The sequence below is a fragment of the Gymnogyps californianus genome, chromosome 1 (genome assembly GCF_018139145.2).
Source record: "Gymnogyps californianus isolate 813 chromosome 1, ASM1813914v2, whole genome shotgun sequence".
Lineage (NCBI taxonomy): Eukaryota > Metazoa > Chordata > Aves > Accipitriformes > Cathartidae > Gymnogyps > Gymnogyps californianus.
In genome coordinates this window covers 31,656,977-31,683,154 of record NC_059471.1, presented here as the reverse complement: position 1 = coordinate 31,683,154, position 26,178 = coordinate 31,656,977, and the positions used below count along the sequence as shown (strand labels likewise).

At 43.3% G+C, this 26,178-nt stretch overlaps 1 protein-coding gene across 2 annotated transcripts; it reads right to left on the bottom strand.

Moving 5' to 3' along the window:
* Positions 1-666: 666 nt before the first annotated feature.
* RUBCNL (rubicon like autophagy enhancer) lies at positions 667-24,844 on the bottom strand. 2 transcript variants are annotated; one of them, XM_050902067.1, is made up of 16 exons: positions 24,809-24,844; positions 24,078-24,186; positions 21,810-21,918; positions 18,870-19,538; positions 14,389-14,471; positions 10,908-11,115; positions 9,916-10,020; positions 7,502-7,544; positions 7,004-7,136; positions 6,443-6,588; positions 5,561-5,625; positions 4,225-4,463; positions 3,342-3,403; positions 1,922-2,075; positions 1,709-1,799; positions 667-1,179 (listed from the first exon to the last, which is right to left on the bottom strand). In XM_050902067.1, exons 2-16 carry the CDS (start codon positions 24,147-24,149, stop codon positions 1,067-1,069), a joined length of 2,292 nt encoding a protein of 763 aa, XP_050758024.1. In that variant the 5' UTR covers positions 24,150-24,186; positions 24,809-24,844; the 3' UTR covers positions 667-1,066. The 2 variants fall into 2 exon arrangements, with proteins under 2 accessions (XP_050758024.1, XP_050758031.1); XM_050902074.1 differs by lacking the exon at positions 24,809-24,844 and adding an exon at positions 22,773-22,839 and having other exon boundaries at positions 24,078-24,137.
* Between the last annotated feature and the right edge of the window lie 1,334 nt (positions 24,845-26,178).

Below are 26,178 nucleotides of genomic sequence, written 5' to 3'. Positions count from 1 at the left end.
GGATATTTCTGAAGGAACTATGTCTCCTGGAGAGCCCATGCAGGAGCAGGTTTATCCTGAAGGACCGCAGCCCATAGGAAGGGCCCACACTGGAGCAGGGGAACAGCGTGAGGAGGAAGGAGCAGCAGAGACGAACTCTTATGGACTGACAGCAACCCCATTCCCCATCCCCCTGCACCACTTGGGGCAGGGGAGAAGGTAGAAGAGTTGGGAATGAAGAAGTGAAGTTGAGCCTGGGAAAAAGGGTGGGTGAGGTAGGGGGAAGTTGTTGTTTTAGTTTTTGTCTTTGTTTCTCACCACCCTACTCAATTTCTAATTGGCAATAAATTTAATTTTCCCCAATTCGAGTCTGTTTTGCCCATGACAGTAGTTGGCAAGTGATCTCCCTGTCTTTACCTTGACCTATGAGCTGTTCCATCTTATTTTCTCCCCCTGTCCTGTTGACAATGGGAAATGAGAGAGCAGCTGGGTGGGCACCTAGCAGCAGGCCAAGGTCAACCCATCACAAGCTGTTGCATACATCTGTTTAATAGAAACTTAAAATCCACTGGTTCACATTAAGCATTTGCCGGAACAGAATTTCAGATCAGCATCTGCCTAAAGCTTGCAGACAAGCTTTTTCTATTGTAGAGCTTTTGAGAGAATGATTTCGTACTTTACCACTTTTTCCTATTTCCAAAATCCGACACAGGTAAGGATTTCCAACACTCATTTACTATCTATACATTATTTGCAGAATTACAGAGAACAGTAATTTTTATATGGAAAAATATAATATTAAAAATCTTACATACAAGGACAAAACATAGCAACAAAAGGCTGCTCACAGAATTAACATCCACTCTTTCTGTCAGCAGTTAAGATGAAACTCCTTTAGGGTGAGTTTTCAACACAGATATTAAAGTCTTCTTTTTCTTTTTTCTTTTTTTTTTTTTAACCCCTCATAAAGGAGACACGCATTAAAAATAGTAATGTCTAAAACAACATTATTTAATTCTTAGTCAGGCACCTGAAGATTTGGCTTTGAGCATCTTCTGAAATCAGCAGTCATCAGAGGAATCCAGTTTCACGGAGGCACCAGTGACGGAATTTCTGAAAGTGTCCTCCGAGCTGCAATCCGCAGACATTTGGGGCAGCCTCCAGACTTGAAGCATGCTTTGTGAAAGCATGTTTTGCACTCTGTTTATACATACAAGCAGTTTAACATTCAGGAAGAAACAAATTAAAAAGTGAATCAATAGCTTTGTTCCTTGAAGAATGTGCTATCTAGTTCACTCAAGTATAAAAGTAAACAGAAGCAGTGCAAGGCTGGGACAACAACCACCACTGTAATAACTATGACTAAATATTTTGGTAAGATTTGCAGGATTTACAATGAATGTCAGCAAGATCTGATACAGCAGCAGTATAGCACTGTCTCAAGCTCTCTCTCATGCATAGACCCAAAAAATAGCCTCCCCCTGCAGCCATAATTATGTTCAGGCAAGTTCCTGGTTTTGCTCTCTGAATTTACTGATGCAAGACAGCTGCCACAGGCTGGTTTTCAAAGATGCATGTGTATTTGAAAACCATGGATAGCATGTAGGTTTTCAAATATACATGCTTTCGTTGAAGCAAGTTCTCAATGTTTTCCTAAAATAAGTCTGAACAGTTTTACACACCAACATCCCCCCAAGGAAGAAAGAAAAATGTTTGGTCTGGAACATACCTGTGCACCTTTTGCATTTGGCAATCTGATGTGGAAAGAGCAGATCTGCGCTCTGACAGAATTCACAGATAAACCCCTTCGCTTGACAGAGCTACAAGGACAGCAAAAGAGTTGATTTACTTTTAATCTAAGAAAAATTATTTGGTAATGTCAGCAGGGATATTCCTCACCCTAGCCGCTGCAAGGACACTAAGAGCCCTGGCTTTTCCTTACCTCGCAACCATCCACATGGGAGGTGGAGCTCTTCAGAATATCTTTAAGAAGGGGCAGTAACTGCCCTCGTTTGATCTTCACCAGATCATCCAGTGAGAAGAGGTGCAGCTCCTCTGTCAGATGGCTGGGGACCTGTTCAAATTCTTTAAGTACACTGCAAAGAGAAAGAAACACCAAATCAAGTTACAAAGTTGTTTTTCAAGTATATTTGAAGAATAAGCCTCTTTCATTTCTCTAGTCACCCAGGGATCATACAAGGCAAGTTCATGCTAAATCCTATGTCTCGTCCCAATTTGAGATCACATTAACAAAAACTGGAGGCTTTGGGATTTAGAATAAAATGTCTGCTTTAAATGTGCATTCCTCAGGCATTGGAGTTGCCATGCACAGTTATTCCAGTAATTCTTAAATAACGTGTAAAGGGCTCTCTCCTACCTCAGGAACATCAGGTAAAATCCCATATAGTATCTAATGCAATAAGCTAGGGTTATTTACCTTTTTTTTGCAAGGAGAACTTTGAGGGTTTTTATCCTGCAATAGGTCACTATTGGGTGAAACTATGCTTGTACTGAGCAGGTGAACACGGAAAATACAGCTATTACTTTTAAAATAACACCGATGTAGAAGGTACAGTGAGGATCCTAATGCTTATTTCTATAATGAAGTCACAGATGGTTGTCCAGAAGAGAGACATTAAAATATGTTTCTATTTAATTTTGGTGAACAACACGTAATTAACACATAAAAGAGGTCCATGTCAAAGACAGAACAGAACCTACTTTTAAAGCTTATTTTGCTTGTGTCTGTTTTTAAAAAGGTCAGCAATTCTGCAGTGAAGGTTTTATCATTCACATGTCTACCTATTAGTTATGCCCATAGTTTGGGAAGGTGAATACCAAAAATCTTTAATTTGCAGCAACAAGCAAGGTCATGTTTTGGTATTTATCACTTTTGGTTACTACTTTCACCTGAATATGTTTATAAAATAAACTGAATTGAGCATTATGACAGATTTCTGGAAGAAATCTTTAAGCCCTCAAGGAACACACTTGTTCTTTTTTTTTTTTTTTTTTTTTTAAGAAAAATCATCTCAGAGATATACATAAGTATCTTTGACCTTTTAAGAACGAGTGAGAACCTAAGAGACAGAGTAGGAAAAAATATACACCTAACAAAAATCATTCAACATTTAAAACCAAATGTCTAAGTATGTTACAAGAAGCAGAAAGCTACCACATAAAACCTGTTCTTCACTCAACATTTGCAGTGCAACAGAAGGAAGTTTTGTTATCAGAATTTTCTCTAATGATCATATTAACTCCTTTAAAACTGCACTCAAATGTCTCTAGAGAAGAAGGCTCTATAAGGACCTTAGGTAGATTTTAATAAGCTATTTTTCCTGCACAATCATGGCCCATACCTTTCACCAAACCTGCAGGTTTTCAAAAGCTTTTTTAAATGAAAAAGCTGTTCTTGTGCCTCCTAAAAGATGAAGGGGAAAAACAAAACAATTTTTAAATGAAAAGCAATTGCATTTATATATTCATAAGTGAGGAACACCACTATTCGAGTCAGCAACCCTTGTCAGTACATCAAGCCACACCTAAAAATAGGAACTTCACACTCAGCACAGAACTAAACAAATGGATTTTCTAATGCATGAAAGGCCAAGGAAGGCAAAGGCTACTTTTATTCACTGACAAAGGAAGCAATTCCTAACGCTACAAATGACTCCATGTCAACACACCAAGATGCTAGACTCAAACCTGCGAAAGAACAGGTAAGTGTCTCCTCAGCCAAGGAGGGAGCGCATGGCAACTTGTAATCTTCAGCTCAGCACCCTTCCTCAAGCTGTAGGAGGTACAGCCCTTAGATAAGCCAAGGGTGTTTTCTCTAATGGCCCACAAAATTAAGGAGTCATTCAAAACTTCCAGAGCTTTTCACCAGCCAATTGCCAAGCAGAGGTAAATATTTACTGCAGGAGTCCAGCTCCCCCCCACGAACTAAAACTACTGAAACTAGAAACCAATAAGGAAACACCTCCCAAAGACAAGGCGGGAAATGAGACCTCTGGCGTAGGTCGGAAACTTCTCCATCCTCCCCCTTCATCTGAGGGGAGAGAGGGCAAGTCCCAGGAGTGGTGATGAGACAAGTCTAAGTGCGGAGAAACCAACTCTGCCTCCTTCCCACATACACACACGGCAGAGTACAACCTGCCTTAAAGGGTTCTTCCTGAAAGTCTCAGACCCACAAATTCCCAATTACAAAAAAAAAAAAAAAAAAAAAAAAAAGGCCACACTTACCCTCACCCTGTCCATTTCTTTACTTTTCGTGTAGAGGGCTTTGTTAATACATGACACATTGAAAATTGGGTGCTGCCATATGCTGTCCAGTAGGTGTTTGGAGAAGTTGCATACATAATATTTTTTGAAGTCCCACTTCAAAAGTATTCGTGCAGGAATGCAAGACTGGGCATAGTTGTGGCAGCAGTCACAAAAGTATTTCCCCAGGTAGTCACAATAGCGAAGTCTCCTGATATATTCTGCAGGTAGATAGCAATGAAATTGTGAATATTTCTAATACTTATGGGACATACCTCTTGTCTGTATGCCTATTCTGTCTAAATAACTCAGATATACTGGAGCGAGGGGCAAGGCAATTATTTATTTCAGTAGTGGGTTTATTATTGTGGTAAACACATGTACAAGGTCTGTACTTTGCATTAGAAGAGAAAGCTTTCCTCATTTCCACATTTGTCAAACTTAACTGATTACATGTATCACCATGAGATCTTAGAGAAACCATTGTTCCTTTACCCGCAAAAAAGAGACACAAGATAAAACACACAACAAAATACTTCCACCAAAAGGAAAGACAAGCTGATCTTGGAGTCACATTTGTATAATACTTTTTCATATTAAGAGGTTTGCAGGTTTTTCCCCAGCTATCTCAGCATCTCAGGTTTGCTTGAGTTAATGTGCCATCACAGATTGTTGATACTTTACAGGCCATCACAAATGCTCCTCTTTTGTGAGCAGACACAGAACAAGCCTTGAAAGCCACTTCAAAGATTTCTTAGGTAAGGTCTAGTTGTCAGACTGGTAAAGCATCATGCTTTCAAGCAGTTCTCACAAAGTATCACAAATAAAACACAAGCAGGATTTTGTGATCAAGATTTATAGAAAAAAAAGTTTTAAAAAGACATCCCAAAAGAGCAAAACCGCACATTCCATAAGCTTGCATAAAGATTCCATAAAGTCTCTAAAAAGAGACTTTTGGAAACGTGTAAATTGGCACAGAGAAAGAATTATTGAAAGAAACCATTGGAAGATTTAAAACCAGCACTTTGCAGTCTGGAACCTTAATTTTTTTAATATCTATTCCTGTTTTGTTGTTGACTGTCATGAATTTTTACTGTGTTTGAGAAGGACATCTATCGAGTATGATATTCTGTCCGCAGTGAGAAATTCCAGGTAGTGGTAAGATCCCAGTGCCAGTTTTATTATTGCAGGCACATCCACCAACGAGATTTTCCTTCTAGCTCAGATAATTTTACAGTTGTGGTACATCTATGTTGTATTATAGCCTGATTACTTGTAATGGATTTATTAGGTTTTTTTCCCTTTTGGTAATACTTACTGCTTTCTATCGGGGTTCCACAACCAACACACGTGAAGTTTTGGGCAGCCACCACTGCATCTCTCCTGCATACAGAGGCAAATAGTTACACCTTTCAGCATCCAAAACACAGTTTAGTTAACATTCTCCCAAAGTGCAAGAGAGCTACACTGACACCAGTGAAAATGTCCAAATTAGGAGCTGACTCCTACTCCTCCACATGAAGAAGGGGGTTCTGGAAGGAGATGCAGATTATTATTTTAGTGGGAGTCTCTAACCTATTCTGTGGAGAATATACCATCAACTACTGCTTCTAAATACAGCTTGTTGCAAGAATTAAATTCTTTTCCATTTCTTAAGGTGGCATCAGTATCAAGGGGGAGGGGGAAATCCACATCTGCAACTGAAAGAGCAACTGGACCTGCAGCAACACAGGGAGTTAGCCAGTTTGCCTACTGTGTGCATTTAACAGCACTTCATGCAGAGTGAGACAGTAGTTTCCCCAAACACGACCTGTTTTCTCCCCCTTTTCTGAAAACCTACTACCCATAAAATATCAGCAGAGAAGTGGGGAAACTCTTAAAAATATTCTCCAGGTAGTCTCACAAAATGAAATTTTTAGGAGTCCAGCTAAGCGCACTGCCACCATAACACCAACGGGTATGTGTATTATCACATGTAAAAGTGCACACGTCACATTAATCAGGACGTGCAAACAGAGGGAAAAAGATGTCATCTGCCTTCTAGCGAAGCTGCTGACAGACACTGCAGAAGGCTGCGCCATGCACTAGCTCTAACATTACGTTCTGTTAAATCACCCAGGCTACTTCCATCAACTTCAGCAGGTTTTAGACAAATCCCCATGCTGTACTGAACGACAATGCTCAGATCCCTTAGACTTACTTGACTGAAGGGTGAATATTAAATATAATCTGCGATCTTGGTGGGGCCCAGCCAGATGATCCTCTTAATTTGGATATGATCTTTATTTCTTCAGCCAGATTCAAACTGGACTCAAGCTCTCTTGGAATCTCTTCTTTCAGCACAGACTATTGGGAAAGAAACTCGTGAAGATGAGCAGCCCATCAGCTGGACATATGTTAAATGCTATGAAACATCTCCCTTTACACTCCAGGATTTTAAAGTTCAGTTTTCACCTGCATCTAGTCCCCCCTCAGTTAAACTCCTTCATATCAGTCCCAGAAGAAAGTACATCCTGATTGTTCACAACTGCACATCTTAAATGTGCTGAAAATTGCTAAAGAGAGAAGAAATTTTCTAAAAATTTATCTGAAGTGAACTAATACACTGTAAGTACTCATCTGTATTTATTTTCTTTTCTTTTTTTTTTTTTTTTTTTTTAAATGCAGCTTCCCCCTTTCCCTAACAGTGAAACAGCTGCAGCGAAACAATGATTATTTGGGGAACCAAATAAAGAGCCCGCTGTTTTCGGCTCAGACTCACTCTCTGCTTAGATGAGCTCAGACAACCAGACAGTTGAACTGCAGAGTCTGTCTGCAACCAGTGTTTTCTGAAAGCTCTACACAACTCCTGGGCTGTTGCTTCAGCAGAATTGCTCCCTGGTTCAAAAGATGATCTGAAAGTTAAGCAATACAGACAGTGAAAAATAGCAGCATGTCATCAGCAGCTCCGCTGCCTCTTCTGCATCCCTGAAAAGTTTTCTCCCATCCCTTCATTCTTATCCCCTTGCTTTGATACACCCAGGCCCTTGCAGAGCCACAGCCACCACCCTCCAGCGAGACTCCGGGACCAGAGAAATGCTCTGCTAAGCCAAGCGCCACAGACATTTGTTGTCAAGCAGCATTCCTTCCCCTTCCTTGGGAGGACCAAATTTACCACTCCCACACCTTTCCCTGCCCCGGCCAGAAGAGTCACCAGAAAGCTGGTCCAGCAAAAAAGGTAGTGCCACCGGGCTATTATGGTAAAGATACACAGAAATACCTTTCATCTGGGGTGACAGAAAGATTTTCAAGGTCTTCAAGTTCTGCAATAAAGGAGAAAATGTTATCAAGCCATCTAAGAAACAAAGCTTCTGTTACTCAGCACTGTTTTAAATCTACCTTCTGTGTTACCACAGTGTCAGTTTCAAATATATTCCTCTTTACAACACACTTGCTGGATGTGGGAAATAACCCTAGCCCTGGATGTAGAACAGGCATCAGGAGTTTTGTCTCCTCTGCAGGTCTCTAACATCCGCTAATGAAGAGTACTCCGTAACAGCTATGCATCATATCATCACCATCAGCCTCCCTTCAAGAGCAGGGGAATCGGTAAGGAGAGACTGAAGTGCCTGCTAGTCCAGGTCCAGCCAGAAGGCACTAGATATAAATAATAATATACAGAACCAACAGAGCGCGTATTAATTTTTTCGGACACTGACGGATATTTGGAGACACTGATCGCGAACATGCCAGCTAATGCTATAAACATGTTAGTAACAGGTGAGATGAATGGAATTAAAGCACACACTTCTTCATTATGTTTATATAGACAAAATATGCTTATGCAGACAATGTGTTCACATTAGTAGCATTAGTTTTGGCCTTGCATATTGTTCTCAAGACAAATGCTTCCCCATTCATACATGTCAAAATAACTCTTGCTACTAGAAATGCAGTTTTCAGAGCTAGTTCTTCATTCTTAGATTAGGGCAAGAGGACATGAAAAAAATAAGTGAACCTCTAAAACCAAAGGGAGCAATAAAAAAGCATTTGTTCACAGGAAGAAATAAGATAGAGGTTAAGTGTTGCTCAGGCTACTTTTAAGGGTTTCTATTTCTGTATGTGTAAATATCAGAAGCTAAACAAAGAAACTCAGAATACCCTGAAGAGAATCAAAGCACTGGTGACTATAAGGGGACAGAGACATTCTGCTCTAGTCCTGAAGCAGAAGGAGGGCTGCCTAAAACCTAATCAACCTCTTTAATTAGGAAATGATCATGTCCTAAATTCTCTCAAACAATGCTTCTATAGTTGGCTGAAGTTGTGCCAGTTTCACACTTTGCTCACCCACATTCATTGGGTTTAATCCTTAGACATAATTTCAGTCCCTGTATTGGGTTTGCGTGGCAAGGTTTTGGTAGCAGGGGTGGCTTCTGTGAGCAGCTGTTAGAAGCTTCCCCATGTCCGATAAAGCCAATGCCAGCCGGCTCCAAGATGGACCTGCCACTGGCCAAGGCCGAGCCCATCAGCAACAGTGGTAGCACCTCTGGGATAACATATTTAAGAAGGGGGAAAAGTTACTGTGCAGCAGCAATTGCAGCTGGAGAGAGGAATGAGAATATGTGAGAGGAACAACTCCGCAGACACCAAGGTCAGTGAAGAAGGAGGGGGAGGAGGTGCTCCAGGCACCGGAGCAGAGATTCCCCTGCAGCCCGTGGGGAAGACCATGGTGAGGCAGGCTGTCCCCCTGCAGCCCATGGAGGTCCACGGTGGAGCAGATATCCAACTGCAGCCCATGGAGGACCCCTCACTGGAGCAGGTGGATGCCCAAAGGAGGCTGTGACCCCGTGGGAAGCCCGCGCTGGAGCAGGTTTGCTGGCAGGACTTGTGACCCCACGGGGGACCCACGCTGGAGCAGTCTGTTCCTGAAGGACTGCACCCCGTGGATGGGACCCACGCTGGAGCAGTTCGTGAAGAACTGCAGCCTGTGGGAAGGACTCGCATTGGAGAAGTTCATGGAGGACTGTCTCCTGTGGGAGGGACCCCACGCTGGAGCAGGGGAGAGTGTGAGGAGTCCTCCCCCTAAGGAGGAAGGAGCGGCAGAAACAGCATGTGATGAACTGACCGCAACCCCCATTCCCCGTCCCCCTGTACCGATTGGGGGGAGGAGGTAGAGAAAATTAGGAGTAAAGTTAAGCCCAGGAAGAAGGGAAGGGTTGGGGGAAGGTGTTTTAAGATTTGGGTTTATTTCTCATTATCCTACTTTGATTCGATTGGTAATAAATTAAACTAGTTTCCCCAAGCCAAGCCTGTTTTGCCCATGATGGTAATCAGTGAATGATCTCTCCCTGTCCTTACCTTGAACCACGAGCCTTTTGTTATATTTTTCTCTCCCCTGTCCAGCTGAGGAGGGGAGTGATAGAGCAGCTTTGGTGGGCACCCGGCATCCAGCCAGGGTCAACCCGCCACACCCTCAAACCAGCAAAGATATTCTTTTGTAGAAAGGAAATCCTGCACCAGTCTGGTATTTCTGCATGTGTTCTAAAAAGGAGTCATGCATTACATCTTTCTTTCTATTTTCTCATGTTATTTCTCCTGCAATAACATCTACTAAGTCAAAAGATTTTCCAAACGATGCAATAGATTCAGCTGTACAATGGAGCTGTTTCTCCAGTTACAATTTTAAAGTCTTACCAATAATTACGTATTCATCCTCTGACTCACTGTGGCAACAAGATCTGGTAACCTCATGATGTGATGGTAGATGCACTGGGGAGCTGAGAGGCAGGAGAGCACAGCCTGTCCGGAGCAAAGACAACACCAGTTAAACTTTTGCAGCATTTATAGAGTAGCTGTCACTGTATTTATATTTGTCGTCGCTTACCAAAACTTTAGCACACAGCCTGTATGTACAGAGCAATTTAACTTCTTTATTTATTTTTACACACACAGACAGCCAATTCTTGGGAGTCTGTCATACAGCATGTCCTTCAGTTTCTTAGGAAGAAGCTTCTATAGACTAAACCAAAAGCTGTTATATTATCAGCGGTCTCTCCCCTTCTCGCATGCAAGCACACCATTCATTTTTCCCCAGAAGTTACGTCATTTAGGCTTGAGACTGAAGTTCCATCGCTAAAATCCGTATTACTCAAGAGACTAAAATCTACTTAAAAATTCATGTGCTGACTCAAGTGTTATAATGCCAGGAGTATTTATTTTCTTGCCTCAAACTATATGTGAATGAATACTCTGGGCAGTTTCACTCAAATCAATTGCGTGGCCTGATCTGCATACTGCAGAAGTAAGCACAGAAGGAAAGAGCCAAGCTTCAAATCCTGCAAAAAAGGATTTAAGTAGAGAGAAAACCAGCCAACTACAGGTACGCTCTATGGAGAGTCGTGCTTGGCATGTGGCACTTCAACCTTACATTTACTTTTTCATGTAAAAAAAAAAAATTAATTATAGTAAATAAGACACATATGTGAGCATTCAAAAGGAAGAATTTGACCCACAGGGAAAACACTTGTGGCATAATGATCCTCAGGGAACACAGGTCTCAAGAGACTCAAAGAAGATAACAGAGGGTTTGGTTCCAAGCAACGCCCAAATTCATTTAGTATTTTCTTGCACGAAAATAAATGGCAAAGGCTGTCAGACAAGGTTGCATTATAGACTAAGTAACTTGCCTTCATAACCACTGTCTGAAGAGGCAACAGAAGAATCAGACTTCTTCACTCCAGGGTAAGAAGATAACTCTGAATCAGTGTGATAGCTGCCATCTGATCCACTTGTTTCCTCCACACCCCAGGACTCTGCTTGTCGACTTAGGATATTATATTTCATTTTTTCTAGTGATGCTATAATCATATCTGCAACAAAAAAGTGCGCGTTTTCCTGGACACAAGATTGGAATGCTCATTAGTAAACAGCATATTTGATATTTACTTAAGATGAAGAGAAATATATAATTTTTCCCCGTACTTTTTCAACTCAAGAAGTGAAAATGTAAGGGTATCTCACCTTTCATTTAAACACCAAAAAAACCACCCCAAGGGCAATTCAAAGAACATGCAAAAGGCAACTGTCCAGATAATTGTCTCACCCTTGATTAAAACATACAATTTACTTTTATCTTACCCATCTATTAGATAAAAAGAAACTTTATTACATGCCTAATTGATGAATATGTATGCATTTTAGGGACGTAGTCTTCTAGTTACACTGCATTATTTAGTATGCAAGTGTGAATCCATGTAACCTATTTAATAGGATTTAATTTCAAGTCAGTGTGTACAAGCAGCTTTGCACGCATGCTGACTTGGATGGGGCCAGAAGTGGCAAGTTTTGAAGGGACTGTAGATCTTCAGGTGGTGGGTAGTACAGAAGCTAATAAAATGCTGTCATGTGTTAAGAGTTAAGGCAGCGAAGTAGGGAATATGCAGTGAGATAGCTTACACGGTCAACTCAAGGCTGCATAGAAAGTCTGTGATAAGGGTAAGGTGGGAACCTAGCTCCCCTGGGGTTCATACTGCCTTAAATAAAAAGCAGACGTTTCAAAGCTTCACTGTAGCATTTCCCTGCCAGACAACCCCTCCCCATGGTGTCCCTTACCATCTTGCCTGCCCAGGTCGCCCGCTCTCCAGGAAAATGGAATTTGTAAAGCCACCTCTGGCACCACAGACATCCAGACAAACCTGGGGCTCCCAGTGCCCCAGTGTCACTGCTGTATCCCTTGCTTCCTGTGGTCTAACAGAGCATCCTACCAGCCCCACTTGTGCTGCTGCTGCTGCTGCCCTGGGCACAGCTTCCCAGCCCAGGCTCAGCTCAAAAGTGGATGCATCATGGAGAGACAGGTGCACTCAGGTGCATGGATGGAAACCCAGAGATGCCCAGGATACTCTCCCCTCAACTGCACGTGTTTGCATTGTGCAAAGCTAAACCTCCATCTAAAAAACCATGACAGTATCTAAGGCTAGAGATTCTGAGTGCAGAATAATTAAAGCTTTATAAAAGTGGCTTATGCTCAGAAAATTGTACCACTCAACATCAGTATTCATGACATCCCCTACAACCTGTATGGGAAGCATGAAGAAAGAAATCAGTGTTTAGAAATAGCTAAATCTTAAGGAGCACAACAGACATTACTGCTTTCTTATTGTCCACAGCCAAATGCTTTTAGAAGAGATTAATCTCAACATTAGAGAGAGCCCACAAGTCCCTGGGGGTGTTTGAAGAGACTTTTATCTTTTCCCTAACACTGATTAACATCACTTGCTTGGTGAACAGTTTCTCCAGGGACAACTTTCAGCGAACTTCAGGACACACCATTAGCAAAGGAAAGAATTAAACAGCCTTTTTGCTTTTGGGAGATTAAGACGACATCTCCTACTTTGAAGATTCAAAAAGCTGGTGCGGCACTGGTTAAGCCCAAATTAGTGGCAGAGCACAGCACATCGGCATGTCCTGCTGATAAAAGCAATTATGACTGTATCTGAGAGCTGCATTGCAAAAAGATGGAACAGGATACAGGCACTCCTGTCCTCAGCATGACTATCAGCTTTCAGCTCTGCCTCCTGATAGGTCCGTCACCCTATGGAGCAGTGCCAACTCAGCTGTGACACACCAACCTTCTCATTTCTCTTCCCTCCCACTCGCATCAGTGGAAAGTCCCTCCAGATTATCTGGCTCATCTCCTTCCTGGCACACGACTACAACTCTCAGACTTGCTGACGCTACATGTACCTTAGTTTTCAGTCTCCTAAGTTTCAGAGAGATTATTTCACAACCTAAAAGTGTTTTGGGTTTTGGTTTGTTGTTTGGTTTTTGTTTGTTGTTTTGTTTTTTTTTTTAAAGGCAGCCTCACTCATAATGGACAGAGCTCTTGATACCTTTTAACCTGTAATCACATCAGCTCCCAATCCTCTGCACAAGAGAAGTAGCTGATGCGATCTTGCTTCACTCAGTAGTTCTCAGACTGTCGTTTCTAATCCAGATATCTACTCACTGCTCTCCTAGTGACTGAAAGCAAATTACTTTGGTTTTGGTTCCCACATTACAGACAGAGAAACATCATCTCCTTTCTGAAACACCTGTCACAAAAAGCAACATGAAAAGCTAGTTCACAAGTTTATTGGGTTTTGGTGTGTGATTTATTGGGTGGGGGTTTTTTGTGGGGGGGGGGGGGGGTTGTTTGGTTGGTTGTTTTTTTTGTTGTTGTTGTTTTGTTTTTTTTTTTTTAATGCACCTTAGGGACACTGAGAGCTTCAAATCAAATGCAGAACTTGCCACTCCAGTAAAACCAGTGCTATGCACAAAGATGACTACCTCTTGGGCCCAGGACATGGGACCACATGCACATCCACAGTTCAGAAAAAAAAAAAAAAAAAAAAATCTCCTTTTCTAGGCACATTTTTAAAGCTCTTTTGTATTAAATCCTATTCATTGCAATAACTAATTATAACATTAACCCCTCTTTTCCAATTGTTAGAAAAGGTTAACGTTTAGCACACAGAGTTATGTGTGACAGCATTATCTTCTCATCTTTATCTCTGTTTATAAGATCAAATGGGCTGCCTATCTGGCAACACACCTAAGACCGTTTGGGCCCCTTGTGGAACTTAGAAACCATGAGAAACTCCTTATATCACTGCAGATGTTACAGTTACTGTGCTTGTTATTCATCTTGTAATTCTTTTACAGCAATCTCACATGCTCATCATAAGCACACACAAAAAAACCCCAACCTCTCCCTATCTCCTGATAGTACAAGCATGAGGTAAATCCCATCCACATGTATGTAGCTGCAACAAATTCTACGTAACATATTCTAACGTAACTTTAAGGTGACTAAAATAATCTTAAAGTTTGGTCTCAAGGGCTGTGTGGGAAAATGATGGAATGAAAAGTGGAAATGTATAGTGTTCTAAAATATTTCCATTATTTTAAAATAATTAAAATATTTAATTAATGGATTAAGAGTAAGAATAAATGGAGAATACACATTTTAGTTTTGTAGGTTCACCCACAGAGGGGAAGAAGAGGGAAAATACAGTATTTGTAAAGATTAGTCCATCAGAAAGTTCTGTTATTGAGAAACACCTCCTGTCATTTGGTTTTGCCTCTATATAATAGAAAAAACATTATGACAATAGTCTTTGTTGTCCTCACCTTCTCCACATCTTCTGGAAGCATGCAGATGTCCTGCAATGAACGATTCAAGGGTATAGCACTTACATTCAAAGAAGCAGAGCCTGTGGGTATAACAAGAACTTTTCTTAGTTATTTCTTTCTCCGCAGCTCCCAGGATGTGTGCAGGGTGACTTCCAGAAAGCAAAAAAAACTTTCTTTCCCAAAACTGAATGCTGTTGGGGCTGGAGGTTGTGGTGGAAGTTAAGGAGAAGGAGAGAGAGAAACGTGAGGAACACGTTGGCATTTGAACTACCCTGGCAACCTGAAGCATGAGTATCAACTACCAGTGAAACACAGTTTAAATGTCGTGCAGTGACAGCACCGCTGTGCTCCCAGCACCAGCCCTCTCCCAGCTACGGCCTGAGCTGCTGCAGACAATCACAGCCAGAACCTCAGGCTGGGATTACAGCGATGCTCTGCAGTTTGCAACACAGCCAGCTAACACTGCTCTCTGCTTATTCACAATAGCTGGAAGAAAAAGAAATCTCACTGCTGTCTGGGCATGCAGAGAGATGCATCAGCCTTAAAAGATTTCCTGAATCACTGCTGGTATTGTGTGACTACAGCAAGTTTAGAAAAAACTTTGCCGTTATGTTTCTATACCTTGAGGAAATCTCCCTCCTGTTTCCAAATGCAACCCATACTGCATTGTAGTACGTACAACTGGGGCAGACACGTTAGCCGCAGTACTCCTTGCTTCCCAGAATAGCAGTTTCGTTTTCCTGGAATTCACTGCTGAGTATGATGAGCATGTGAAACAAAATTCATCTTTTTTCCCATTAAGAACTTTTCATTACGCAGCAGAGCACGAATCTGGTTTTCTATAGGTGTACCATGGATTGCTTTTTATATATAAATATATATATATGGTCACAATCTTCCTCCGCAGAGAACTGAAGGTGTGAGATCATGCCCTCATGTTTTGTTTTCAAAGCACTCACAACCACTGCTACAAGAAATTTGCTGGAAGTATGAAGAAGATTATATATAAATGTCTGTGGATGTACACACTAATGAGATATGAAAGGAAACAACTCCTGTTTTTTACACTGACTGGTGTTTGTTTACCGCCTCTTTTTTGACCTTATAATCAAGCAATTTCTGTTTCACTGTTGTGATGCTTACAGGATAAAATAGACCATATCTAAATGCTACCACCACACATCATTTAAAGCCGTTGCAGATAACACGGCTTAATCAAAGGCTCTTTGCAAAAAAACAAACAAACAAAAAAACCCCACAAAAACAACAACAACAAAAACAAAACCAAAAACAAACCAGACCAAAAAAACCCCCTGCCACTCCTAAATTTGTTTAAAAGTCACAGAAAGGATAAAGAGGTCCCACAAAACATGAGAATAATTTATGAAAACTTTTTCTCCAACTAAAGGGTACTGACTCTCAGGCCTAGTTTAGATTCTTTATATTGCCTTATTTCTAGAAACCATGTTACGCTGCCCTGAGCATCGGTGACATCAGGGTGGAAAGTCAATACTGTGCTCGAGCGTAGCGACACAGACGTAGTGTTTTTGTACAGAATTATTAATACCTCCATTGTGTATACCTTGGAGGAAAAATGGAAAGGCTGATGATCTGACTTTTCAAAACAGATTTAATCACCTAATTACGTTATTTCATGCCTATTTGATGATTCATCTTACTGGGTAAGCAGTGTGCAGGGAGTACAGGTAAGCACTAAAGGCTCTACAGCTTGATAAAAGCCTACATTCTCATCAGTTACGATAAAATCATTACTCTCTGAACTAAAAATAATAAGCAGAAATAAGGAAATGGGAAAATTTTTGCTTTCTCTTTAAAAATATAAGATGCAATTCATCTTAAATATAGTTTTGAAATCTAATGGGAGCTTTCTGTTTTGCTTACCTCTTCCATCCCACTTGCATCTTTACATGAAAAGAATGTAAAGTGGGATGGAGCAAGGGGAAGGAGCTCAGCGCATCCAGCAATGGGACACAACTCTGGGTCTGACAAAAAATAATCTGCTTGCCCTTCTGCTCCTGAGCACTGTTGCCTGGAGGCTGCTGTGACTGGGGAAAGAGCCCTCAAGAGCCACAGAAGGAAGTGACCTTGATGCACACGGAAGTTAAAAGCAAGAACAAGCCCTGTGAACTGCCAGTGACACACCAGCCACAACAAAGCCCCCAGAAAACACCAAATTCAGGCACAGGCTCTTCATTAACAATGACGGAGCCTTTTCAGAAGGTTACATGAGGCCACCGGAGAACAGCCCTTAAAAGTATGAGCAAGACCTAAAAAGAGTCTTACAGGACCAGCAGAAAATCCCACTGAAAAAAATTATTTATTCTGATTTCTTTGTCTTATATCTTGTCATCTTATGTCTTTTCTAACATCTTGTGCATCCCTCACAAATTCTCCTGCGAGAAACAAAAGTGAGAAAACACCACCTCTGAGATAGCAATGGAAATGATGGCAAGTCAGGAGATGCTCTTGTGTAATTCCTGCCTTCAAATTAGGCGTTTTATCTCTTCTTTTTCAGTTTGCCATTTGCTTTTCCCCATCCTCATAGTCCTGCACAATGCAAGGGAGAACGAGACCCCACTCCCCGTGCCCCAGGCTACCCAGTGGCAAGTTAAATGGCTGGAAGCAACAAGGAATGATGAAATGCAGAAATGTTCACTTTGTACAGAACAGACCAAAGTCTAACGCAGACAGAGCCCACGACATTGCGCAGTGTCTAACAGGATCCTGGCTCCCGTGAGGAGTATTTGTTAGTAAAATCAAGGATGTTACTTATTCAGTAACCCGGCTGCCGTATTCCTCTGTTTGCTTTCTGGAGAGCCAGCAGCATTACTGACCCAACGCGAGCTTGTGACACATCCTACTCGTGCCAGAAGCTCGAGTCACGCGTGATTTATTTGTTCTTACACACGTGCCTCATGGTCCCCGCTGACACCAAGAGCCTGGGCTGTGTTTTCCAGGCCCGGCTACCCAAACCTGCGCGACTGGCCCCAGCCAGCTCCAGATGCCGGGTGCGGTTTCCTTCTCCCTGATGGGCACCTCTCAAATGCACAGGGCCAACAAAACACCCAGCAGAAGGAACAACCATAATCATCGCCATACTGTTGACGACAGCCTATGCCAAATGACAAAGTTGTTATTATTTAGAGCTCCCAGTCCTGCAACAGCACGTGCCTATTTGAGATCTTGCTGCCAACTTGAGGCCTTGAAGGAGCTCTGAGTGAATAGCTAGGAATGACCAGAGCTTGGAAGTGGAGCTCAATGGAGTGTCACCACTAGGACTACTACTGACCAAAGGGAGAAGAAGAAAAACACCAAACCAGCCTTTGCCATTTTTATTTATAACACAAAGGCAGGCTGAGTGCTCCCTGCTGTTTGCCTTCTTTCCAGTAGAAAATCAGGCCTCAGTTGCACCATCTTTCCGAGGCTCGGTATCTAGTAAGAATAAGCCCTTAGATACCAGTTAACACCCTTTATAAATAAAATAAAAATGCTTCATCTCGCTGTAGCAAAGGCTGTTTGTATCAACATTAGGTATTAAGCACGAGGGGATTGTTCTGCTGTCCTAGCCGAGGGGCAGTGGCCCTGGCCTGCAGCCCAGGAAGGCTGGCACGCCTCATGGAGGCACACGCAGCCCCGAGGCCAGGTCAGCCACTCCACCAGCCATCTTGGGGGCACTGTGCTGAACATCCCCACTGAACATGTCCTTGCCTACAGGCCTGCGCTGCCCTGAGCCCCCTGCCGCTGCAGGAACAGGAGACACCCTTTGCTAGCAGCCCTCAGTCTGCGTCTCTTCACAGACAACATGCGGGATATCCATACGGTCGGAAACTGGTGAGGGGTAAAGAGATCCTCATCTGTATCGGACGGGGCTATGTGTCTCTGAGGCGGCGGGTGCGCTTGGAAAGGGGAAGAGGAAAAATAGTCCTGCTCTGGCACAAGCCAATTTAGTCGTAACAAGAATGGATGTTAATGCTCTGCCTCCGAAATCCCAGAATCAAAGGACTCCCTCTCCTCCAGCTCACATCAAACACAAGGAGATGTCCCAGGGAGCCCGCGCACACCAATTAATCACTACCAAACGCCCAGATCCATGCTATCTGCTTTCAGGAGAAGGGTAACGGTGAAGACAAGATGAAGCTGGTGGAAGCCCATCCAGTGGGTGGATGTTCTACATTGCTAACAGCTCAGCGATTTTTACATTTTACCAAAGATTGCATACTACAAAAGCATTTCTGTGTCACGAGACGGATGACTACTGCAAGCACAACTGTCTTCTGTTTCACCGAGTCCAACCCTCTGGTTCTCCTTAATTTTTAAGCTTTCTCTTTCTCCCCTCTCTCCTATTTTGAATGACAGCATTTGTCTAATTCGCAACCACCAGGAACAAGGCCCATTTCAATTACAGTTGTCTGTCCTACCACAGAAATCTTAAAACAAAAATGGACCTGTAAAGTTACCTGTTTGATTGACTGGCTCTGACTGGGAAAGTCCACTGGGAGAATTGCTGTCACTGCTGCTGACGGGCACAGGCTCCAAAGCATCAGGGTATTTCAACAGATCTGCTGGCTTACCAACAGTTGAATCGGAAAGGAACGTTGTGAAAGTCAAGTCTCGTTCAGGGGAGGTATAACGTTCTTTTCCAGAATGCACAACAGCCGATGTGACAGTGCCTCCTGTTAACGTCACCTGGGTAAAGCAGTCCCGCTTCAAAGGGGACACACCTGAAAGAGTGGAACCATTCAAGGAGGAAGCAGCACAATCCCTGTCAGAGTAAAGGGGACAAAAGAAAGTATCCAGTGAAGGTTTAGAGGAATCACAGCACGCATTGTCCCAACACGCCCGGTGCCTTGTAAACCGAATGTCCGTTTGTGTACAGGCAGTGTTGTGATGCGCAGAATCGCTGTCGCTGTCGTCACGGCTATCCCCGGCACTGCTTTCTTCCCACTGTTCCACGTCACTGTCCGGATGCTCAGCTCCCTGCATTGTGGTCTGCTCCAGCACCAAAGAGGGCTTCAAGCCAGATGCGTTTAAAACAGACACAAGAATGTCTTTGATAGCTTCAGCACTGTCTGGGTATGATCCAAAACTTCCAGCATGTCCAATCACTGCTGGCCTTGCATATTCGTCTGTTCAGAAAAGGGAAGAAACCGAGAGGTTAGGAAACAATCCTAAGAAAAGGTTAATTTCCAATGTGAATAAAATGCACATTATTTTTGACACAGGTGAGAAGATAGGAAAGAGCTGAATTCACGCACCACACTACTGCCTCTTCCTGCAAGAAAGCTCTTGCTTTCTGCAGTCAGCAAGCAATTCTGTCATTGATAAGGCTAGGTAATAAACCAACAGTAAAGTATGCTGCTGCTAGCCAAACACAATTAGTTAAGACTTTAATGGTGACTGATTGTCAGCATGCTCGAAAACATCATTGTTCTACAAAACTGGATGAGGTACAGCTACCGGTACAGGTACCGGTTCTATTGCCAGTAAAAGAGAAGGTCACATTATAGCAAGACATATGGAGGATCAATACAGCAGGAAGAAGAAAAAATAGACACTTAGTAATAAAAGGTCACATGTTTGCATGTTTCAGTTCAGTCAGACACTCCTCCTCATGCGGAAAAGGCTAAAGTAACCTTCAGTCCATTATTCATAGGGGTGGCAACATTTACATGAAACCATAAAGAAAATTAACTCTGTCACAGCGAGTTCATTATACTCCCTCTGAAGGAATCAAAAATACTGCCTGCCAATGTCCTACGTGATCTACTGCAAAACTGTAGTTCAACAGAAAAATGGAAAAACTGCTTTTAGTGGCAAACACGGCAACATTAGCGTGATGTAGAAGTGCAACCAGTAGCTATTCAAGAATAAATTGAAGTCCTATACCTTGAACAAAGCGCCTCGCAGGAACTTACATCATCCAAGCAATGGAGAGATTAGACACAAAGTCTATGTTCAAGAAGAAACTATCAACCACATCAAAACAATGAAGTTAACAACTGTCTCCTTTGGGGAAGACAAGTTGGTTGTAAAATTCTAAGAATAGATACAATCAAGAAGATTCATTTCCAGGGCAAAGAATTCTTAGTTAGGACCACGAGGAACATTAAACACCGCTGGTGAAAAAAGCGGCAAGTTTTGCAGACTGCAGACTTTGCCCAAAGGTTGCTCTCCTTGGACATACCTCAATGGAAAACAGTACACCTCTCCACAAGTCACTCACCTGGAAGCCAGCATGCACTCAAACTGCATGATAAGAAAGTTTACTAATGAAGGGATCAAAACCAAAACAAAAACCCCCACATACTTTGGAAAAGCAAGTCTATATAAAGCTATACTGCAAGAGCTGCTAGCAACGCTGTCCTAGTAAAGCCAGGTCAAAATTGGCTGAAGAGTTCGTCAGTGATCGGGACCAGCCACTTGCCTCTTATCAGGACAAAGCTCTTGCAGAAATAGCAGCAAAACAGCACATTTTACTGGCTGCACTTGCCAAGAAACACCTTGCCAACATAGCCAGCCATGGCAGTGTACGGGCAGGAATGGGAAAATAAAAGCTAGCTGACTTTCAAACAAACATATTTTGATCTTTTCAGGAAAAGAAAGCGATTTTGGTAACTATTGATGTTTCAGTTGCACAGGAATACCTTAACCTGGGCTGCAAACAGCATCTTTTCTGTGCAAGACAAAACATTTAGTCTTACTGTCTTCAACTCTTCTGCTCTGCTCTCTTATTGCAAAGCCCATCCTGACAGCCCCTCTCATCCTTCCTCATCTCCACTACTGCAGCATCATGGAGCACCTCTAGCACTAATCATATAACCATGCTGACTTATTCCGCTAAATTCTTGTTCTTAGTGGACTGTAAGAGAAAAAAGAACAAGTTTTAAAAATTTAACTCATGCTTCTGCTCTGCCAAGCTTAAAAAAACCAACTCAACAACAACAAAAAGACCCCAAACAAACCAAAACCCGCATTTTAAGCTACTACCAAAAATAGGTTAGTTCCAGTAAAAAAAAAAAAAAAAAATCTCAAGTTCAGTTTTGCAACTGATACTGATGTGAGTAATTATGGTAATTTGTTAAAATCTGAGAAACTATTTCTTGAATGAACAAGGAGTTAACCTGCCAAGAATCATCTGAACAGTTCAAGTATTTTACTCTTGAGCACTCAAAATGCCAGTGTAACTAAAATGGCCAAACTACCATTTAAAAGGCAAACCCCCCCATACTTTCAAATTGTATAATATACTTTGATGTTGTCCCACCTTCAATAAGCAAGGTTCCCTCTCCAACCAGACTATACTTGTTTAGTACACACAAACATCAATAGCTTTTGCTAGCACTACAAGCACCAGCAAAGCTCCCTAGAGGGAGGCATTTTAGAACAAATTGGCATACCTGAGAGAACAGAGATTTGAGGTGTCGGAGCAAGGCAGCTAATCCTCGTTGAGGGATTTGAAGAATATGCTGACTCGGTGAAAGCCACCTTTAGGCTTTCGTGGTTTAACTAGAACAAGAACACACAGGCAGACAATTTGGTTATAAGACAACAGTACTCTGGTAATGATACCCCCAGTCTCACAGTCATCCCAGCAGGAAGAACACCGTGCTAAGGCCTGCCAACAGTCACCTAACCACTGCCTATATTTCTGGTTGTCTGAAAATCTCCCCAGAAGTACGCACAGTCTGAAGAGCACTGGCATCTCAACTCTGCATCTCGCATTTCACTCCAGAAGGTAGGTGACCAAAAGAAACTCTCCACAGTAGGAGAATTAAACATGTGCATAAGGCAAAATGCTGAATCAGATATCTATATATCTGCCAAAACAACGGCAATGAAGTGGAAAAGAATTCAAGGAACCACAGGCCTGTTTCGGTATATACAAGCTACGAGCTAAATCTATGAAGCCCGACTCCACAAGCACCTGATGCATGTGCTGCTTGATTTCCCAGCTGCATTGACTGGGAGCAAGCGTGGTCACATAATCACGTCTGCCTAATTTGATAGAACATAGTACGTGTGGTTCATGTCAGCAACGTGGCTGACCCAGCATAAAGCGAGAAGCAACACAAACAGATAATACTTGACCTGGCATACAGCCTGCCAGTATAAGCTGACAAAAATTTTGAATGCATTTGAACTGACTGAGCAGGCTTATACCAGATCAGCATTTCACTTTGTGCGGTCATGACACTTTCGATTCAGTATTTCTAACCCCAAAGCTGGATCTACCATATTGTCAAACCAGTGTAAGCTGAACCAGGACAAGCAGTTTAGCGCAGATACCGAGGGGCTAATTCCAACAAGGGAGTAAGATACACTGAGGACAGCAAAGCAACAGGTCTCTTCCCCAAGCTTACAAATTCCTTGTGAGGGTCACACATTTGTCTCCCGCTCCCTCTCCACTGCCTCAAGTATGTCATGGACCTGCAGAACACATCACAGAAACCAGGGAAATCAAAGGGGTGCCCTGCTCCGATGGGCACATCATTAAAAGGCACCAAGGTGTACCTCGTGCCTTCTCCCCCCTCACAGACGTCAGTGAGATGTCTCCACACAGAAGCGTCCCCAGGATGCCTCTCGCCCTCCCCTGCACCCTGTGATCCCATACAAAGAGAAGGGAGTTAAAAGGTGTGCTGCCCTCTGCCACCCTGTCTTGACCTCTACGTTTCTCACTGGGTCCCGTGGGAGAGCGAGGTGACTCAGAGAGTAGATCTAGTTCAGATACCCTTCAGACTCACGGAAAGCAGAAGAAATTAAAACCCACAAAGAATTTCCCTTTTAACTAAAGAGTAACATTTCGGGCCAAAAATAGTATGCTGAATTTAAAAGATTTAGTGTTTGATTATGCCAGTGCTTAGAAAAATACTCTTTTCAGTATCTGACAGTGCTTTCTTTTTTTTTCCCCTCTGCACTGATTTAGAGAAACCATCGTGTAGGCAGGCTTTATACATATAAATATCATATTGTCAACATTACCGGATAAAGTAGTTCTTACAGGAACTCATTTTTTATTAATTACTTTTATTTTTTAAGAAATTGTTTTTAATATCAGCAATTAACAGACTCTTCCTCTTAGGATGCAGGTATCACAACTGCCAGACACCAGGGTGAATGCAAGTACTTTATCAGTAAGCGTAAAGAGTGCTAAGTTTTAAGATTTCAGCGTTTTTAAACAACCCTCCCGTCTCTTAGATCTTATCAGAAGCAACCCATGTTCTGAGAATTTGGATAAAAGATTTCCATTTACTTTCAAGATGTTATGGTTTTAACTATATCACAGATTGGGAAAAACTATCAAACTAAAAAAAACAAACACAAAAACCCCCCTGAAAAACCCGAAACAAACAAACAAAAACCACCAAAAAAGCAATTAAAGAGCACTTATAAGGAAATACGACAACAAAGGTGCATGAGAAATACAACACGCTGCCATAACCAATAAAAACCACGGACAGTTTGACATCTTTCATAGCACAAATGAGACAGCCTTTCCCCCCTCAATATTGGGACTGTATTTCCGAAATTAACTCCGCAATGAAACCACCAGCATTTAAAAAAAAAAGTTTTTACCACAACCACTGACAACTAAAAGCTATTTTTTGAAAAGTTCCCCCAGCTAACGAAAACACTGAGGCAACATTTAGATGCCTTCCTTGCCTTACCTTTTTAGAGCAGGGGTGCTTGAAGACTTCTGTTCTGCTGTAGCTGGCTAGAGCTACTGCATGGACAGACATGATGGGAAAACATTCCTTTTTTGTTGTTGTTGAGTACCTGGAAGCAATAGAGAAAGAATTACAATCGCCACCACGTTAACCGCGATTCTCCACGTGTTTTGCAGGCTCTACATTTAATATTCCGAACTGTTTTCGGTCTTGACTTTCCATGCTTATACAAGCTTACCGAAAAGCAGAGCTCAGCAACAATGGAAATCTGTGTTAGAAAGAGCCCAATTTAGATTCTTTTAAAAAAAACAACACAACGGGAATGCCTACCACAGGCATAAGAGGAATGTATTGATCTGTTGTACCCCGCAGTTTGTTGTAAAAGGAGGAAGAGACGGAGCGGACTCGGCAGCAATGAAGCCCCCGCGCTCCGGCTCCGTAGCAGAGGCTGCTCTCCCCCCGCTGCCGGGCAGGGGAAGGCACCGGCGATGAATAAAACCCGGCGTTGCCCTCCCGGCACGGCGCTGGAAAGCCGCGCAGCCCTTCACACGGAAGCCCTGAGCCGGCCGGACAGCTTTGGAAAGCGTTTAATCCGGAGGCAGGCACCGAAACATCCCGCCGCCCGAACGCCTCCCGCTCCAGCAAGGCGCACCACGCACCCTGCAAGACACCGGCCTCCCGCCCCGGCCCCGGCCCCGGCCCCGGCCCCGGCCCCGGCCCCCCGTAGCCACCTTGCAGCCGCGGCGCCTGGCTCCTCCGGTCGGCGAGCACCGCTCCAGCCCGCCGGGGCACACCGCGACTCCCGCCACCTTCAAGCGCTGCAGCACCGGCGGCCGCTCGCCCGGCCGCCCTCCGGCTGCGGGGGAGCGGAGCACCGCCCCGGGGCGGGGCCACCCGCGGGAGGGCGGGCCTGCGCGGCGGCGCGGGGCCCCGCCCGCAGCCTTGGTCGCGGCGAGGGGCGGCAGGGCCGGCCTGCGGGGGGCGGCGGGTTCGTGAGGCGGCGTGAAGCGGCCCGGCTCTCCCACAACTGAAGGCGAGCCCTCGGTGTCGCAGCACAACGTGGCGAAAACAAAACCCAACCAAACCAAACCAACCCGAAAAAATCCAAACAACAACAAAAACGACCCGCGAGGAGCGGCTCTGGACTCTGGGCTTCTCTGCTTTGGAGGAAAGGAGGCTGAGGGGCGACCTCACTGCTCTCCACAGCTTCCTGAGGAGGGGAAGGGGAGAGGGAGGCGCTGATCTCTTCTCCCTGGTATCCAGTGACAGGACGCGTGGGAATGGTTCAAGGCTGCACCAGGGGAGGTTTAGACTGGACGTTAGGAAGCATTTCTTTACCGAGAGGGTGGCCAAACACTGGAACAGGCTTCCTAGAGAGGTGGTCGATGCCCCAAGCCTGTCAGTGTTTAAGAGGCATTTGGACAATGCCCTTAACGACATGCTTTAACTTTTGGTCAACCCCGAATTGCTCAGGCGATTGGACTAGATGATCGTCGTAAGTCCCTTCCAACTGAAATATTCTATTCTATCCTATTCTAAAACCAAACAAAACCAAGATTAGTCAATTGGGAGCGAATGGAGGGTGTTTTCTCAATCAGGGTGGAGTGGGCGATGCTGAGGCCCACAGGCAACGTGTGCAGACACACCTTAGGGATCAGCTGTATTCAAGGATTTGCAACCAGCTGGCATATTAGAAATGACAAAGATCCATTTTCGCTTAGCTTTAGAAAGGGATTGAGCCATCTGCCAGGTCGGTCTCTGAGTCAGCTGCCTTAGCGGGCTCAAAGCTAGCAAACTGCAGTCCTCTAGTAGCCAGTTTGGGCTAAAAATAAAGTGAAGGAATGCTGAGCTGTATTTGTGGAGCTAAAAAATTGCTGATTGTCCATAAAATGCAAAAAATATGTGCAGGAACTCAGGAAATTGCAAACCATGAGGAAGTAGAAAGGAGGTAGAATCCAGATGGTACCATGCAGAAATAAGTAGACGCAGTAAACAGAATGCAAAACAGAGCTGCAGATGAAAATGTGGCTTTCAGATGCTCTGGAGTAATTGCCTCCCTTTTTAAGCACAGATGATGACTTGGCCAGTAAATAGGGCAGTG

Excerpts from the sequence above, each read along its gene's own strand:
- RUBCNL (XM_050902067.1), bottom strand. The coding sequence starts at position 24,149 with ATGTCTGTCCATGCAGTAGCTCTAGCCAGCTACAGCAGAACAGAAGTC. Across the intron at positions 11,116-14,388 it reads TTCCAGAAGATGTGGAGAAG|GAAAACGCGCACTTTTTTGT; the intron begins GTGAGGACAACA and ends TCTTGTGTCCAG. Across the intron at positions 7,137-7,501 it reads TCTGTCACCCCAGATGAAAG|ATCATCTTTTGAACCAGGGA; the intron begins GTATTTCTGTGT and ends CTTAACTTTCAG.